Source organism: Anser cygnoides, chromosome 1 (genome assembly GCF_040182565.1).
Source record: "Anser cygnoides isolate HZ-2024a breed goose chromosome 1, Taihu_goose_T2T_genome, whole genome shotgun sequence".
In the NCBI taxonomy this organism is placed as follows: Eukaryota; Metazoa; Chordata; class Aves; order Anseriformes; family Anatidae; genus Anser; species Anser cygnoides.
In genome coordinates, this window is record NC_089873.1 from 25,324,680 (window position 1) to 25,341,655 (window position 16,976).

General features: G+C 38.4%; 1 protein-coding gene across 3 annotated transcripts in view; it reads right to left on the reverse strand.

Moving 5' to 3' along the window:
* Positions 1–16,976, reverse strand: part of CPED1 (cadherin like and PC-esterase domain containing 1) — a 152,753-nt gene that overhangs the window by 107,805 nt on the left and 27,972 nt on the right. For all 3 annotated transcript variants that reach the window (XM_013194593.3, XM_013194592.3, XM_013194594.3), the window contains 2 exons: positions 9,918–10,024; positions 7,942–8,017 (listed from right to left, as the gene is read on the reverse strand). In XM_013194593.3, the coding sequence (XP_013050047.3) occupies positions 7,942–8,017; positions 9,918–10,024 (183 nt within the window). The remainder of the gene's footprint in view (positions 1–7,941; positions 8,018–9,917; positions 10,025–16,976) is intronic.

Below are 16,976 nucleotides of genomic sequence, written 5' to 3' on the forward strand. Positions count from 1 at the left end.
CCTCTCCCCCCATCTCCGGCTCCCAAGTTATTTTCTTGTCTTTGGCTCAGATTTCTGAAGTGTAACATGAGATTCAGCCCACATGCAATAAAGAATAGCTGATTTAAGAGTTACAACGTGGGGCTGAGCAAAAGGTTTACCAACAGCTAGAGGTACTTTTGGGCAAAGTGAGACTTCCTGGCGTGTAGCCAGGTCATTGTTTACATGGCTGCAGCCACGTGGACTGACAGTAAATGGAGGGTTTAGGTCAGCTTAAACATATGGTGATCTGCAAGCGTAAGGAAATCAACAGGAGAAGATCCCACAGGCTGAACTAAGTGAGTACCCACTGCTTTAAATGAGTAACACTTAACCGAAAGAAAAGGAAACAGAGGACAAATACAAACGTGCCCTCTTCTTTATCCTCTCCTTTTTGCTATCCTTTGATGTTGTAAGGGGAGTTATGATATGTTTTTTTTTTTTTTTTAACTCTGCTTGAGATCAAAGAGGCTATATTGTGTGCTCTTAAAACATGGAGCAAAAAGCAGTTAAGACCATTGTCTCTGTGATGAAAAGGTTGTTTTGTTTCTAAAATGCCTACCAACAGTCAGTTCTATTAGAAAATTTTCAAAAAATTTCAACATGATTCAGTGACCTTGAAAGCTCCTCATTGAGTAAGGAAGCACAAGGCTATAGATTGAATGAAACACAACTAAGATGCTGTGCTTTGTTCTGAGTCCATCATATTGTTCATTCCTTTCATATAGGACATCGTAAGCTCAGCACGTTTATAGTTGCAGTCTTCATGCAGTAGCTTTTCTTTAGGCAGGACAAACATCACTTCAGAACATGAAAGGTCACTAATACTGGAGGTATATGGCAGGCTTTTCATCTCAAATCTTCTGAGCATCTTCCTAGATTTTCATAGTGGCAGACTGTCTCTAGCAGGATCTCAAATTCTCTCACACAGGAAAAAAAGAGAAAATGATAGTCATCTCACAACACTTCTCAGCAGTTTCTGATGCAGCACAATATGCAGAAAGGAGTGATAACAGGTCATTTCTGCCTGCCTTTCAGGCTTGCTCTCTGACTTGTCTTCTCAGTGAGTTAGAAGAAATGTGTATTGCTTCCTGTGCTGGGATCATCCATCTGTCTGACTGGTGTGGGCTTCTGGAGAACAAAGAGCTTATTTCTGAAACAGACTGCACAAATTGCATTGCTCCAAACTGGTCCTCTTCTGATATTTACAGCTGGGCAACTTTCCAGGCTTTGTAGGTTTGAAAGGTGTGTTAAACAGCTGCAAAGATTGCTTCACATCAGGAGATGCTTAAACAGCTTTCATAGAGTCTTGGGCAGACTCCTGAGCACATAGAGGATCGGTGAATTTTGATCAAAGCCTATTATCCAGTTCTTTTTGCTCAGTCATGTATAGCAACCTGCCCTAATCTATATAACCATGAAAGTGGTGACCATTAAAAGGGCATTTTTTCATTTTTCAGTACTGATTTCAGAGAATGGATGATTTTAGCTGAACTACTGTCCTTACATGACTTGAGGTCATTGCAGGCTTGTCACAGAAAGCAGATCTATTCCATTTAATTGCCTTCTGTTATCCATTTGACCTATCTGATGAAAAGACTCTGAAACAAAGATTAATACTTTCCTACAGCTTACACATTGCTCCTTGAGGTTGCTAAAGAAAGAGAACCTTTAATGCTCAGAGTTTTACAAGCCGTGCACTTAGAACAAGGTGCCTCCGAAACTCAAAGCGGGTGCTGAATATTTGAAGGAGGCTGGGGGTAGTCCTGACCCCACTGAAGTCCTGGCAAAATTTCTGTTGTTTTCACGGGAAGATGATTTCTTGCTTAAACACTCTTTTGATGAATTTAACGTGTTATAAGCTTCGTTTGTGATGTGCATATTTCTGCAGGTTTGATATCCCACTCACTGACTATTGATCTGTTGATCAGGCCTATTGAGCCTGTCTTTAAAAGGTTTTCATATTCAGAAAATGCAGAGATCCCTCCCTCTGTAACACAGCTAACTTCAGAGTAACCCACACCAAATATTTAGAATGGAGAAACTTCAAATTATTAGTAACTTCTGGAAATTTATACAATGGCTATCTAAATATATTTAGTATAGAAAAAAAAAAAAAAGTTTTTAAGAAACCAGATCTAGATGGAAAGGAATTTAAACTGTGGGTTGGAATGCACTGAAATCCATGATAGAAAACAACTGTGAAGTTTCAGAGTTATAAAGATAACCAAATGATAGCACATCATTTTTAAATGTCTGTGTTGTTTGTGTTGTTTATTTTCCCCAATAAAAGCATCAGCAAACACAGCTTTGGTTTAGATTAATCATTTACCATGTTTGTTACTTCTCTATTTTGGCAGATGCATTGAAAAGAGTATTAAATACAATGTTTGCTTCTTCATTCCTAAAGTATCCTCGCAGTTAGAAGATAAGGATTTTTCAATATCTTCCAAAAGGGCTTCTTCTCTGTGCACCCTGCATACCAGAACTAAAGTTTACAGATAAGCTGTAAAACTCTGGAAGAGTATCTCAGTGAAAATTTTGCTTGCCTGTTGTGTGATTAGAGCCACAGTTATGATTCTGTGCTGGTAATACAGTAGCAGATAGAATAGTATATGAGTGAAAGCTGAGTGATTACACTCATTTAGCTGCAGTTCTTCCTTTCAGTCTTCACATTTGCTGTTATTACTGAAGTCCTAGCTGAGATCTGACCTTGTAGTAAAACACAGAAATCCTGCTGCAAGTAGTTTATAATCAAACTAACTCAGAAGAGACAGATGCTGATTTTGTTGGCCGTCATTGAGGCTTTAAGCAACTTCAGTAGCAAAATGGTAGTAGGCACAAAACTGATCACAGCTTATGTGTAGGCATTTTTAAGGGCCAGCTGGCGAAAGAAATGGATCCCCCTATAAAGAAGCATGTTTCTGTCACAGAGGTGCTGAATTATTAACACAGAAAATAACTTTAATCTATAATTTCGCTCTTACAACGTTGCCCCGCAGGGTTTCCTGGATCCAAAGACAAACATCCAAAGGGGTGACAGTCAGCTGCAGCGACTGTAAGCACAGCTCTGAAGGCTCACTGCAGCTGGCCAGCACTCGCTGCCAGCTACTGACGGGAGTCCTGGGACAGTGGCAGAGGAGGAGGAATGCTGCTCTCGCCCTCAGTCTCATTTACTTATGTCAAACAGCAATACCATCCAGGTCAAAGAAAGTGGAAAATAAAAGCAAGTAACCCTGCCACTCTGTGTCGACTGCTGGCTAACGAGGAGGCCAACATTAAAGGCGTGATGGGTTCTGTGGCTGTACTCTCCCCTTGCTCCCTCCCCTCACCTCATCACCTTATCTGCTGACCCAGAGTAAGCTGGGGACAGGCAGGACAGATTGGCCAGGCAAGAGGGGAGAAAAGCTGAAGGAGGTTAGCTCCTCAGTGAACACCAGACAGTAAACATATAACGTAGTGAGAGCTCAGTCACATAGCTGGTCTATCTTGGTTCTCCCTCCCACCCAATTTTATCAGGGTCATGTCTATCCCCAAACCTCCTGTGTGATTAACACTGTTGGCTAGCCCTGCAGGTGATCAGGGGAGGATCCAAGGCTCGTGGACACTCATAAAATCTCTGCACTAGTGACACTAATAAAAAGAAACCCAGAAGGGGGGCATACGCCAAAAGTATTACTTCAAAAAGAATCGGTGATCTGGATGGGTAGAGAAAATAGCTGTGCGTGGCACAGGCTGGGCCCTGGAAGAGGTGAAGCAAGACAAATGCTTATGTGGAAAGACAGTCTAGTCTGGATCACTTAGGGAATGAGAAAACCATGGAGACTGTTTCAATACTCTACATGTTGCCACTACTTTCCTAGGAAAAACCTATCAAAGACAGAATTTGTTGTGCATACATCAGGATGCTTTTTTCCATGCCCTAAACTGAGGCTGGGCCATTGGGTTTCTGTTCACATTGTGGACCTCAGTCCTTCCCATCTGTCAGGTCAGAGCAGTGCCAGGAGTCAGTTAAGCCCCATCCTGACCCCACGTGCAGTGGAGTTGGAGCACCTGAAATCCCTTTGCCAGTCATTCTCCAGCCTCAGAGAGATTCCAGGTTTTGGCTGTTCATGGGAAGATTTTAGTCATGCAATCCTGCAATTTATGCAATTCATGCAATTCTTCAGTCGCTCTCATGCTGAATTTTAGTATTCTTTACCATTCTTATGCCTCATCAAAAAAATCACTACCATGTGTCCATCTTCCAGCAACCTCTATCATCTCCTTCCTTCTCTTATTCAATCCTATTTATCCATACATATCACATAATTATTTTCTTTTTTTTTTCTCCTCTAAACTAATCTTATTCCAGTTTGGCTTCCCTGTGTCCGTAATATTGTCTTCACATATGCTTAGAACCAATCTGAATTTTCAGACTGATGAAAAGATTTTCCATTAAAGAAATGAAGGAAAAAACAGGCACTGACCTGATTATTTTCTACAATTCATTTTCTTTACAGCAGCTAAGTTGATATAACAGATATGTGAGGGGTCACTTTCTGTTAAATATAAAACCTAGCAGTTTAATAGTTGTACAGCAAAAAAACACAATGGTCTAGGAATATCAACAGATAGAATAACATCTTAAAAAAAATAACCTTTACCCTTACTGCTTATCAATATCAACAGTCATACCCACAGTAAATCCAGTAATCCCTTCTTCTCAGCCTTGCTCCTGATATTCTTTTCTATGACTTAGTGTGTCTTTAATTAGATCACATAATTCTTAGAGCAGCAACTTTGCGTTTTCACTTTTACAGGAAATTGCTCAGCTCCTTGGGGGGCTGACTAAATGACAAACACAGTAATAACAAACCAACTGATCCTCTTCAACAGGAATTGCGGAGAAGCCCTGTTGACTCAAACACACAAGAGTGAAAATTAGTCACTGATTTGAAAGGAAACAAACTCTCATGTGGAGGAAATACTGATGAAAGCTGTTCTTTCCTCAAATAATTTCAAAATTGAGAATGAAACAAATCCTAATATTTGGCGACTTTGCTGTTGGGAAGAAAAGTATTTCAGAGGATGCAATTGAAAGAAAGAAGTGGAAAAGGCTAATTATATCACATGAATGGAAGGGGAAGGATGTAACTGGCTCTACACAGACTTGCTTTAACTTATGCCTTTTGTCCCCTTAACCATTACACTGAAATCAAATGATTTAGCTTTCTGATTCTAATTTTACCTTCTGTAGGTGAATTTCACTCATACTAAAACAGATGTCACACATGCAGTAATACTGAAGAGGATCCATCCCTGAATTCAGACACTTGCACTTTGAGGCCCGGTCTATAAAAAGATGACTCCCTCTGCACCAGTCTCAGTTCCCATTCCTGTCCATGGATGTCAGCGTAGACTATCCAGTCAGCACAGAGCTATTCAGCTAACCCTAAATTAATGCTGTAACTAAATACTCTTTTGGACAGTGCTGACTCTAAACTGTACTTCTGTTAATTTGGGGAGCTTAGGTACCAAGTGTTGGATTCAGTTGCCAACACATAGACATCTATTGATGAATAGATGCCTGAACCTCCAGCTGCTGTTCCAGAAAGACTTCAGAAAGGTTCTGTGTTAAACCTGCCCGTCCAACTGGGTGGCCCGGATTCCCCATGGTGTCCCAAGAGGCATGAGACTCCTGCAGTGAAACAGTTGCCCTAGCCACTGGGGCACATGCTGATGTGGAGACACCTAGATTTAAGAGATGGATTTCTTTCTACTTTAAAACACTGCAGCTGATTTTGATTCAAAATCATTTTTACTGATGACTGAGAGGTGAGAAGTAAGCCTTTTTCTATCTGACAGTACTTCAGCAGATGGCTAGAATAACCCTCTGTTACTAGGTGGGAAAGACTGTCAGACCCCTGCTGCCAAGCGCACAAAACTACTTTAATTTCAATGAGACTTCAGAGTCAGTTAGGTTTCTCTTTGCCAGGAAATCACTAATAATATAAGTATGGAATAAGATGCTTACAAATTGCCCTTCCCTAAAGGGGAGAGAACACCGAACAGTTTAACACACCACATACACATAGTGACTTGTACCACAGTCTGTGGACAGCATATTTTGTGTGAAAATGTGCATATTTTAAGGGGAAAGCTCAGTGTGCGGTGAGTGCCCCTTCTGTTTGTGGTTTTGTGGTAGGAAAAATAATAAAACTACTGCAATTGCCTTCCTCCAAGTAGTAACCATTGCTTTTTTTAAAGGAAGTCTGATACAACTTGAGTAGGAACTACCAATTCCTTAAGTCCTTTGAAATTTTTAGAAATCTGCTCAAGTTTGTCCAGAAATGGTACTATATCATAATACTTCTTCTAATAATTCTCATTCACATATATAATTCTCATTCACATTCCAGTGCAAGGGACCCAAGGCAGCAGGCATCACTGAAGATACTTAAAATTCAGCCAAAACCAAATGTATCACTAACCTGGTGTAATATGACTTCACTATAAAGAACTCTCATAGGGCCTGGATAGATGTTCATTATACTGCATGTTCCTTATGATCAGTTTTGACAATTGACTGCACCAGGAAATTAGGAAATGTCCAAGTGACACTCAACATACAGCTCTTTAAGGAGAACTCTTCATGTAAGTTTTAAATATTGATCAATCTTTAAATGAAACAGTAAAAAAAAAAAAAAAAAAAAAAAGGAAAAAAAATATGGTATTGATTAGGAACCAGCTACCTTAACTTTAGCTGAGCATCCAGAAGTCAGACGTTTAATCTAGGCTACTTATCTAGGCTCCATTTACCATTAGTGGTTAGAGGTAATTGGTGATACATACCTCCGGGGTGTAATTCAACCAACCTACTTTAAATATATAGTTTAGGACAAAATGAAAGTCTTTGAAGGTGCCCCTCTCTCTCCACTGACTGGAGAATACTGGTGCGGAAGATACCTAACTTCTAAATGGTTAAATGAGACATGATGAATCCTTCCTTTATGTCTTAAATCTAACCTATATATTTATAAAAGGAGAAGAAGGCAAGGCAAGGCAATCAAACTGAGCAATCTTATATATATATATACATCTGCCAAACAAAGCTAAATACTAATGGAATAAATGTGTGGTTGGTTATTGCTGGATTAAAAAAAAAAAAAAAGCAAAGTTTATATAATGAAGGTAGATCATAAATCCAAAATAACATCAATGCTGGATGTTTAGTGATGCAACTGAGACCAGAATATGTCCCTCTGTAGTTTTGTCCAGTTTCTATTTGAAGCTGAATTTTACCCATAGTAAATTAGAATTCTCTGGCAACTGGCCCATAACCTTTGAACTTTTCTGGCTGATGATTCTGTTTGATAGTGTCTCTGCCCATGGCAGGGGGGTTGGAATTAGATGATCTTTATGGTCCCTTCCAACCCAAACCATTCTATGATACTATGATCTTAATACACAAAGGGTTTTTATCAGTAAACTGTATCTGGACTGGAACCAAACTCTAACACCAACTCCTTCTCTGTACCACAGCATTTTTTTAAAGCTGAACAAACATATTACATTGAACCCAGAGCTTTGAAGTGTAAACACTAATACACTATATTAACACAAAATAGTCCTAAAATAAGACTCTTATAGCCAAATTATATTCTGCAGTGTGCCGTGGCTAAACAATGCAATGTTTTAAACTGAAAAGATACTGCAAAACTGCTATTTGTATTTAAGTGGTGTCTGAAATGGATTATCATTCCTGTCTCATTTTTACTTTTTTTCTTCTTACTTTTTTTACCTTTTTTTTTTTTTCTCCCTATGCATTTATGACTAAAACCACAAAGGAATTATAAGCCTGACAGTCTCATTTCAGAGACTTACTGTGATGACTACTAAAAGACCTTCACCCCTTATGCATATATGAGGAAATTAAGTTACCTGAAAAGGCTTTTGTTATCTGGCACAATCCCTCTTTTCTGCAAAGGAAACGCTGAATTTCTGGAAGTAGGTTTACCTGTACATTTAAAAAAAAAAAAAAAAAAAGCTTTAATGATTTCATTCAGACAATAGCCACTTTTTTTTTTTTTTTCCTTTTATTTTCCTGGATTCTTCAATGGTTTCATGTTTAATTTATCAGGGACTATTCAGGCACAAAAATCCTGTCAGTTTTACAACTTTGCCATCCCTGTAACATAGAATAATGAATGTAAAGTATGGACTATTCCTCCATGGCCATCACACAACAAAATTTCAGATTTATGTCTCTCCTCTTGGCTGCTGAGTTTTTATCCCTTCTCTGCCCTCCTTTTTAGTTTCTGCAGCTTCTCTGTCCTCTGCTGGTTATCAATCTCTGTCTCTCACTGCACAGAAATAGCCTCCTGAATTTCTGTGCTTGGGAACAGTGGTAAGCTAACATAACTAAGCCATATCCAGGCTCTGCAACAAAGAACTGTGTTGCACTGTGGTATGGACATGCTGGCTGCAAAGAATGTTAGGCCAATATTTAAAGTTATCCAGAGATATGGGCCATCTGGTTTAGGTCCCTGCTGTGCTGCAGACTTCCTGATGGAACCTGGACAATTCCTTTGATCACCTCATGTCTCAGTTATCCATGTGTGAAACTTCTGGACATCGCAGAGTGCTGTAAAGATTATTATATAAGGCTCAGATACAGCAGTATGCATAGAATGAGCAAAATGCAGTTTGCAGAAGCCTGAGAGGTTTTATGATCTGAGACCTGAAATCAAAGCATCTGTGTTTCTAGCAAACTGGAGTTGCTATAATATTTTCATCTGGATATACCAAGATAGCATACTCTGTCCCAGGGAACCCCAATGTACATACTCCTATCTCAGACTTCAGTGGACATGACAGTGGCTTTTTGGATACTTATGAACTCAATACCTGCACTAAATGCTTTTTTAAAGTAGCTCCATTTCTCCCAGTCTCTCAGGTCAGAGTCTTGCTGTTATTATCTATGCTGTTTTACTTGAATCCTAAGACAAAATGCGTCTATAGTTTGGTTTCACTTTTTTTTTTTTTTTTTCAAAGATCTCGGTTTAAATCACTTATATATTTTCACTAACAGGCCAGGTATTTGTTTAGACATTTGCATATCTGAGTTACCTAAATCAGACCCACGATATGGTCAAGTGAAAAAAAAAAAAAGCAATCCTGAAAATACACAGAATTATTGGCACCATTGTTCCTTTTGACTGTGAGTAAACTGATTGCTGTGCCAGAGCAAAGAACTCTTGTGAAGGCCCTGGAGGGTGACACCAGTCCAGCTTAAACATTATCAATTGTAGGTGTATTGTCACTGTTTGAAGAGGTGCCTGAATTATATTTACAAGTAGCAATTATGTTAGATAAAACTCAGGAGTGATACAAACTGTGAAGCCTAAATTTGTCCAGCTTTATCTTCTGCCTGTGTTATTATTCTAAAATATTGTATGCATTTGCTAATTGTTTCTCCTCGTTTCTAAATTTTCTTTTTCAAATGGAGTACTTATTTAAATTTCCTTTAACTTCTGTAGATGCTTTTGATGCCTGTCATTCTGTTTAGGGTGGTCAAGAATGAAGTTCAAGCTAAAGAAGAGAAAAGCAAAACTTAACAAACAGTTGTAACAATTTTCATTCAATTTACATTGAAATGCTGACATCCAAAATGACATATTATGTCCAAATGAGAAACTGCTTTTGATCTCTGGATGATATATAAAGAATGAATTGTTCGTATGTGACAAGCATTTTTCAGTAGGTAGGAACTTGAAAAAAAATTTTTATAGCTGTTCAACCAAGCTCATGCAGTGTAAAATGAGTATTAGATACATTTCTTTTTGTGAGCGGTTGCTGAAAATTTGGGCTAGCCCTGTGCCCTCATTCCCACAAAGGATAACACAATAATTTCATACCTTTTGGAATAACTCTAGATGATGCAAGTCATCTCTTTGAATGCAGCTAGTACCATCATTTTTTCTGGAAGATAAGCAGATCAGAAGATCCCAAGGGCTTATGCCACCTATCAGGAATGAAAAGAAGCATACTGAGAAAGAAAATATCATGCAATTTGAACAAAAGATACTTCGAGCAGAATCCTGAGGAACAGCAAATTGTTGGAGTGCTAAGTACATGAACAGTTACAGGTGGCAAAGGGGAAAATGACATTTTCACTACCAGGCTTTGTATATATATTTAGGGATTTCACAGTTGGCACCTCCAGTTATATCTGAGACAATTACTGACAGCTACCAATGTCCAGTCCCCTGGTGTCTGATCTGAGATGAAAGAAATCACCTGTTTAGTTTCAGAAATTAAAAAGTTGAACAACATGGTGCTGCTTTAATCTGTTTTTTTTTTTCTGAACTCCCCAGTACTGCACAATATGCAATATGATCTTCTGTGTTCTTTCATTATTGGGAAGCAAATTTTACAGGAATTAAGATTGGTCATGCTATTGCAAACTGCAGGAACTGCTAGTCTGAATTCTGGCGTAGCAGCTTCCTAAATATTAGATAATAGATTACCAACATGTAGAACTGGTGCACATGAGGAAATCAAGTTGCACTGAGCAAATAGTTAGATTCTGTGTCACTGATTCTTCTTTTTTTTGGGATGAAGCTGACCTGTGAGACCACAGGGTTCTATTTTCAGGAAACAAGCAACACTGGAACCAGAGACAACTGCCTGAAGGAAAGGCAAAACTCATTAATTTTACCAATTAAACACCGTTATAGGCTAGACACAAATAGGTCTTGGAGTCTGCCCATACTGCAGTGTGTGATGTGGTGTAGAAAAGCCAATGTAGCTTGAAACTAGCTTGGTCAGCTCCCTGAAGTGTTTTTGTTTGTTTGTTTATTTGTTTTGTATATAGCCTTTGTAATCTGAACTAGTTAGAGATGGTGGTATTTCTGAAAATATTAATGGAATCACTATATCTCTTGAGGACACCAGAAATTAAGTAAATTGTAAACCATTTCAGTGACAGGATGACCAAAGCATCCTGTAAAGCATCCACGGCAGGGTACAACATTTGGTCAAAGATCTTTACAGGACAGCTATTTCAGTAATTAGTTGATTGGTTCTTTTTCCTAAGATTACACGTATTTTATTTAATTTCTAAGATATCCACCTATAATACCTTCCTAATCGTATAAGATTAACTCTTAATTTGGTCCCACTGACAGCTCACAGAGATATTTATTTTGGCTGATTTCCCTCTCTAAAATGTATTTTTTCCTATCCTAGTCACAGTGACAAACACAAAACTGGATGAAGATTTTACTTATGGAGAGTTAACACTCAATTTACATTAAGTACAGTAATGAACTGGTGGTGCAGAATGGGCCTAGGTTTATGGAATTAGCCATCACATTTTAATGTTTATAAGCCGTGCTACAAAGCTGAAGAGATGAATTTTATGTACATTGCATCCATTACTGTAAAGAAATCTTGAATTTCACATTACAAGAACTAGTATTATGGTACAAAAATAATTAAGGTATGTGAAATTTACACACGGCAGATTCACTACATAATCCTTTGTGAAAGAAAAATTCAAAAAACTGCAGGTTGATAAAGACAGCACAGATGGCAAATAAAGCATTGAAAAAACATACAAGCTAATACTTCATTCAGTGCAAAAGACTGACAGTGTAAACAACCTACTCGATGGTCTTAACAAGGTATGTAATTACCAGATAAGCAAAACATTATGCCTTTGACTAGTAAACACCTTTGAATAAATCATTATAATTACATACAAAGCACAATGTCTTGCAGTGTGCAAATTGAAAGGGTGCTGGAGGGAACTCTATTTCTCAGAAGTACTTCACTTCCTTCCTGTGTTTATTGCTATGCATCCTGGCCAGGAATGAATTTGATCCCTGACTCCAAAGGATTCGCTGCACTGTGTATCATTTGCCCTTAGGACACAGCAGAGTGATCGATATGAATGCACCAAAGAAAACAAAGGAAAAAGGGCCCTCTGACCTAGCTCATTTCTGAATCAGTGCCCGGGACGTAGAGCAGATAGCTGCTAGGAACAATTTTTCAGGATGGGTTGAATGCCTGCCACTATTTGTGTTTTCTATTTAAAGTAATTAGACATCTAGCCAGTTACTTCAGTACAGAACAATCAGAACTGAAACATTCCTATTTTTAGAAAGCAGGAGACTTCCTATTAGGAAAACAATGTGCACCTAGTGCTGTCTCCCACATTCAGGCTAACAGAACACTCAGACTTTTATTTAATTGTATCAATATATTTCTAATGAATTGCACCTGAAAAAAAAAAATCGTGGAAAACAAAACTAAAAGGCATGTGTTATAAGCCTCATTTAGCTCTAGAACTGACCCTTCCATGAAAGGAGCTCAGACTTTGCCTGTGTCATTTCTCACACAGCTTAACTTTTATTAGAAAATGAACACCTGTAATCAGGAGACCGTGAGTCTGTCTTCCTTCTACAAATTTGACAATTATAATCCTATATCTAAGCAAAAAATTGCTAGCATTCTTAATATTTCAGTAATACCAAATGGGCCAAGCAAAGTATCCCAAGGTGTCATGCACTGTAGTTTATCACAGAAGATCCTTTTCATAGAAATGACAACTAAAAGAAAGCAAGATACATTGTGTGAGCTAGAACAGTCTGCAATAAAAGAGAAAGGAAGCACAGAGGTGACAGTAATAACACAAGACATCTACATGGAAAACCTCGTGTTTCAATATGTTTTAGAGAAGAAGAAACATTAATTCATTTTAAATTATTCCATCTTCATTGTACACAGTGTTTTGATAATTTCCCACAGACTTCATATCACAAGTGGGCTTTGAGAGGACATTTGAAGTATTTCTACAATATAACTGCTAATAATTTGCATGAAGGTTTTTCCACGTAAGAGGTTTTGTCTACAGTTACTGAAATCTCTAGTAAAAATTCAGTCTACTGAAATTCAGTAAACTAGTGGAGCTCAGCATGCAGTAGCAGTAGATCGGTTAAGGAATGTGATGTCCCACCTCATGGTGATGATCTTTACTGCCTTGTATTACTTTGCATTTGCAGTGGGCAAGCAGGAGAATGGTAACTTCTGAAGACAAGAAGTTACAATAGTCTGTTCATCCCTTCTCTGAGCATCTTTTTGAACCAAAATTTTTGTGTTCAGCCTGTTAATAAAGGCCTTGCCTACAAAAGGAGTGTTCATTCACAGAATTACATCTCACTATAAAGGTAAAATGATGCTAATGAGGATTTGGCTTATGCTGGCAGCATGATGTGATGCTTGGGCACCACAATATAAGAAGGACATAAAGCTATTAGAGATCATCCAAAGGAGGACAACAAAGACAGTGAAGGGCCTAGAGGATAGGACGTATGAGGAGCAGCTGAGGTCCCTGGGTTTGCTCAGCCCAGAGCAGAGCAGGCTGAGGGGAGGCCTCATGGCGGCCTGCAGCTCCCTCACGAGGGGAGCGGAGGGGCAGGCGCTGAGCTCTGCTCTCTGGGGACAGCGACAGGACCCGAGGGAACGGCATGGGGCTGGGACAGGGGAGGGTCAGGCTGGGGGTTAGGGAAAGGTTCTGCACCCAGAGGTGGTCGGGCACTGGGACAGGCTCCTCAGGACAGTGGTCACAGCACCAGAGCTCAAGAAGCACTTGGACAGTGCTCTCAGACAGATGGTCTGATTTTTGGGTGTTCCTGTGTGGAGCCAGGAGTTGGACTCTGTGATCCTTGGGGCTCCCCTCCAGCTCAGGTTATTCTATGATTCTGTGATTCTATTCATCCATCTTTTTCCATCTCTTTCACCCTCCTGTCCTCTAAATTACACAAATGATACTAATAAGACTTTAATTTTGCCAATATACCTCTCTAAATGAGAATCCTCTCCCAAGCAGGGTTAATATCACAAAGAAATCACATCCTCTGAGGAATTCAACTGACACACGAAAAGATCTAGCTCTTCTACAGAGCCAGATCTAAACACCTGCACAGAACTGATGTAAAAGCTGCAGCATCAGTTTACATATTTACATTCGTGTAACTTTAGGTGGAGGCTGTGCCTAGAAATTGTCCAACTAAACTCAGCAACAAACCCAGCAAGACCATAACATCCTGAATTTTCAATAGAAGTGACAGCATTCTTAGAGCAACTTACTGGTTAAAATGGAAACTTAAAAGATTGAGTAGGCAAATGTAGCAGTCTTTGTAGCTCTGTCTTGCAGTTCCAGCTTAAAAAGTGTTTGTGTACCTGAGATGCACATCTCATGTATACCTGAGAACTGTGTGCTTGCATTGATAATCCAAGAACAAGTAGTACAGCGGTCTGTAAGACACCAACTCACTGTGACCACCTTTACTTACTTACTCATCTTAATTAGACAAAGTACATGCTATACAATTCAAAGAGCAATAAGTTTGAATTGAAAATCAACACAATTTATAAATTAAATTTTTAATCAAGATACCATTGTTTAAATTGGCTTTTACTCTGACATATTACTTGGAATAATTAAAATGGTTAATTCAAAAAAACAACTTAATAGATAACAATCTAAGGAGAAAAACAAACATGTTTTTACCAGCAGTGGGAATGCAGAGACCAATAAAAACAGTTAGCTTTTCTAAAAAAATATTCCGCAGAGAGTTTTTGTCTTCTGATGTCATAAATCTCAGTGAACAGAAATAAAATGAGGATTTAGTGGGGTTTTAAACTTAAAGCATACACATTTTACAGATCAACTTCAAGAATTTCTGGAGGTGAATGCAGATTTCTAAAATGAAGTAATCTTTTTCCTAACTTTGAAATTAAAACGTTATCCCCACAGGCTATGGCACTGGAGTAATAATTTTGCAGGAAACCTGGGAAATGCATGCTTAAAATTCCATGGAGTTTTAATCTTCTGTGTGCATGCACAGAAAAATATTCTTTGATTTAATCAAGTGAATAAGTTTCATCTCAATACCACAGATTGAAATTTCATTTTTTAGTGTTAAGGTCCCCATCCTGAATTTTGAAATGAATGAACTTTGAAAATCAAATACATTTTTCATCGTTTATGCTTGTCTTTCTGTACTTCATTTAAGCTGGGAAATGAAAAGGCCAGTCAGCTTTATTTTTATTTTAGTTTCTAGTCAATTTGCAATTTTGCACTCTCTTGCCACCATCACTATTAAAAATAACCAATTTATAAGCAGTACAGGATAATAAGATAAGAAACAGCCAAGAAACATTGGTTTATCAAGAACACATCACATAAAACCAGTTTAATTTCTTCTGATGGAGTAACTGATTTAGTGAATAAAGAGGAAATAGTAGCAATGAAACAATTTGACTTCAATAAGTCTTTTGACAGTGTTTCCACATAACTTAAGGTGAGTGCATAGTTATTTGAAAAAATAAAATCTACAGTGTCACAGTGGATATTTTTGCAGCAGAACTTCAGAAGTCCCTACTGTACACTTAGTTATATTCAAATTTTTCATTAACAAATTGAATGATGGAATAGCAAGCGTATTTATAAATAGCAAATGACACCAGGTTTAGAGGAAGAATAAGCACTTTGGAAAACATGATCAGAATTCAAAATGATTTTGATAAATTACCTCAATTCAACCTGAGGAAATTCAAAACAAGTTCAAAGTGACATAATTCAGATGGAAAAATCAGATGGACAGATACAAATGGCCAGAGAGCACTACTGCAGAAAAGGGCCAGATTCATAAACTGTATTTGTATCAACAATATAATACCGTTGTAAAAAAGACAAATAACCTTTGAGTTGTTGGTAAAGATTTATGGGGACTGAAAGAGCTGAATTTCCTCCCTAAGCATTGTAGTTTGAATTTATTCCCTGCCACGCAGAATTCTAAATAATAGAGACCTTTTCATTACAATTGTAACCTTGCAGACATCATGAGCTGCAGTCAAACCTGGTTATGAATGCTATATACAAGAAACAGGAGGCAACAAGAAATGGGAGGTGACCATTCTGCTCCAGTCGGCGTTGGTCGCATCCCACCAGTAACACTGTTCCCCAGTTTTGGAAAGCATGGTTTCGGTGAAGGGTTACAAGAACCACATAGGTTTTGGAACACCTTGTACTGGTTCTGGATGGGATGGAGTTTATCTTCCTAGCAGCCAATATGGTGCAGTGATTTAGATTTGTGCCTAAAACAGTGTGAAAATATGCCAATGTTTTATCTGCTTCTGAGCAGAGCTTGCACAGTGCCAGTGCCCCCTCTGTTTCTCACTTTGACCCCCAGTGAGTAGGCTGGGAGTGGGCAGGAGGCTGGCAGGGGACACAGCTGGGAAAGCTGACCCCAGCTGACCAAAGGGATGCTCCATACCACATAAACTCCAGTTATATATATATATATACCAGTTATATATATATATACTCCAGTTTTATATATATATATACATATATATATATATATACCACATAACCTCCAGTTCCAGAGAAATGGCTGGGCATCGTTCTCCTTGTGGGAAGTGACGAGTGATTGCCTTTTGCATCACTTTTATTCCTCCCACACCATTTTTTTCCCCCTTTCACTTACTAAACTGTCTTTATCTTGTTTTTGCTTTTCTGATTGACTCCCCCATTCTGCTGCAGTGGGAGGGAAGGAGTGGCTGCTGGGTGCTCAGTTGCTGTCCGGGGTAAATCCATCACACACTTGAACCATGATGAAGATCAAAAGAATTTTTTTTTTTGGATGTTTTCTCTAAAATAAGGTGAAGGAGATAGGAGATGTCTTTCTCATAGAATAAATATTTACTTACCTGAAATCAATTGTCCTCTCTAATTCACAGTAAAGATTATATAAAGAAAAATTTCTAAGTGCAAGAAAGAAGTACTGGAATAAGTTACTTTAGGTGGCTATAGAACTTCTGCCAAGGGAAATCCTGGGATTTATACATGACATATTTTTAAAAGAATTTCCCTTCTGCTCTATTTGAAACATATTTTCAGGCAA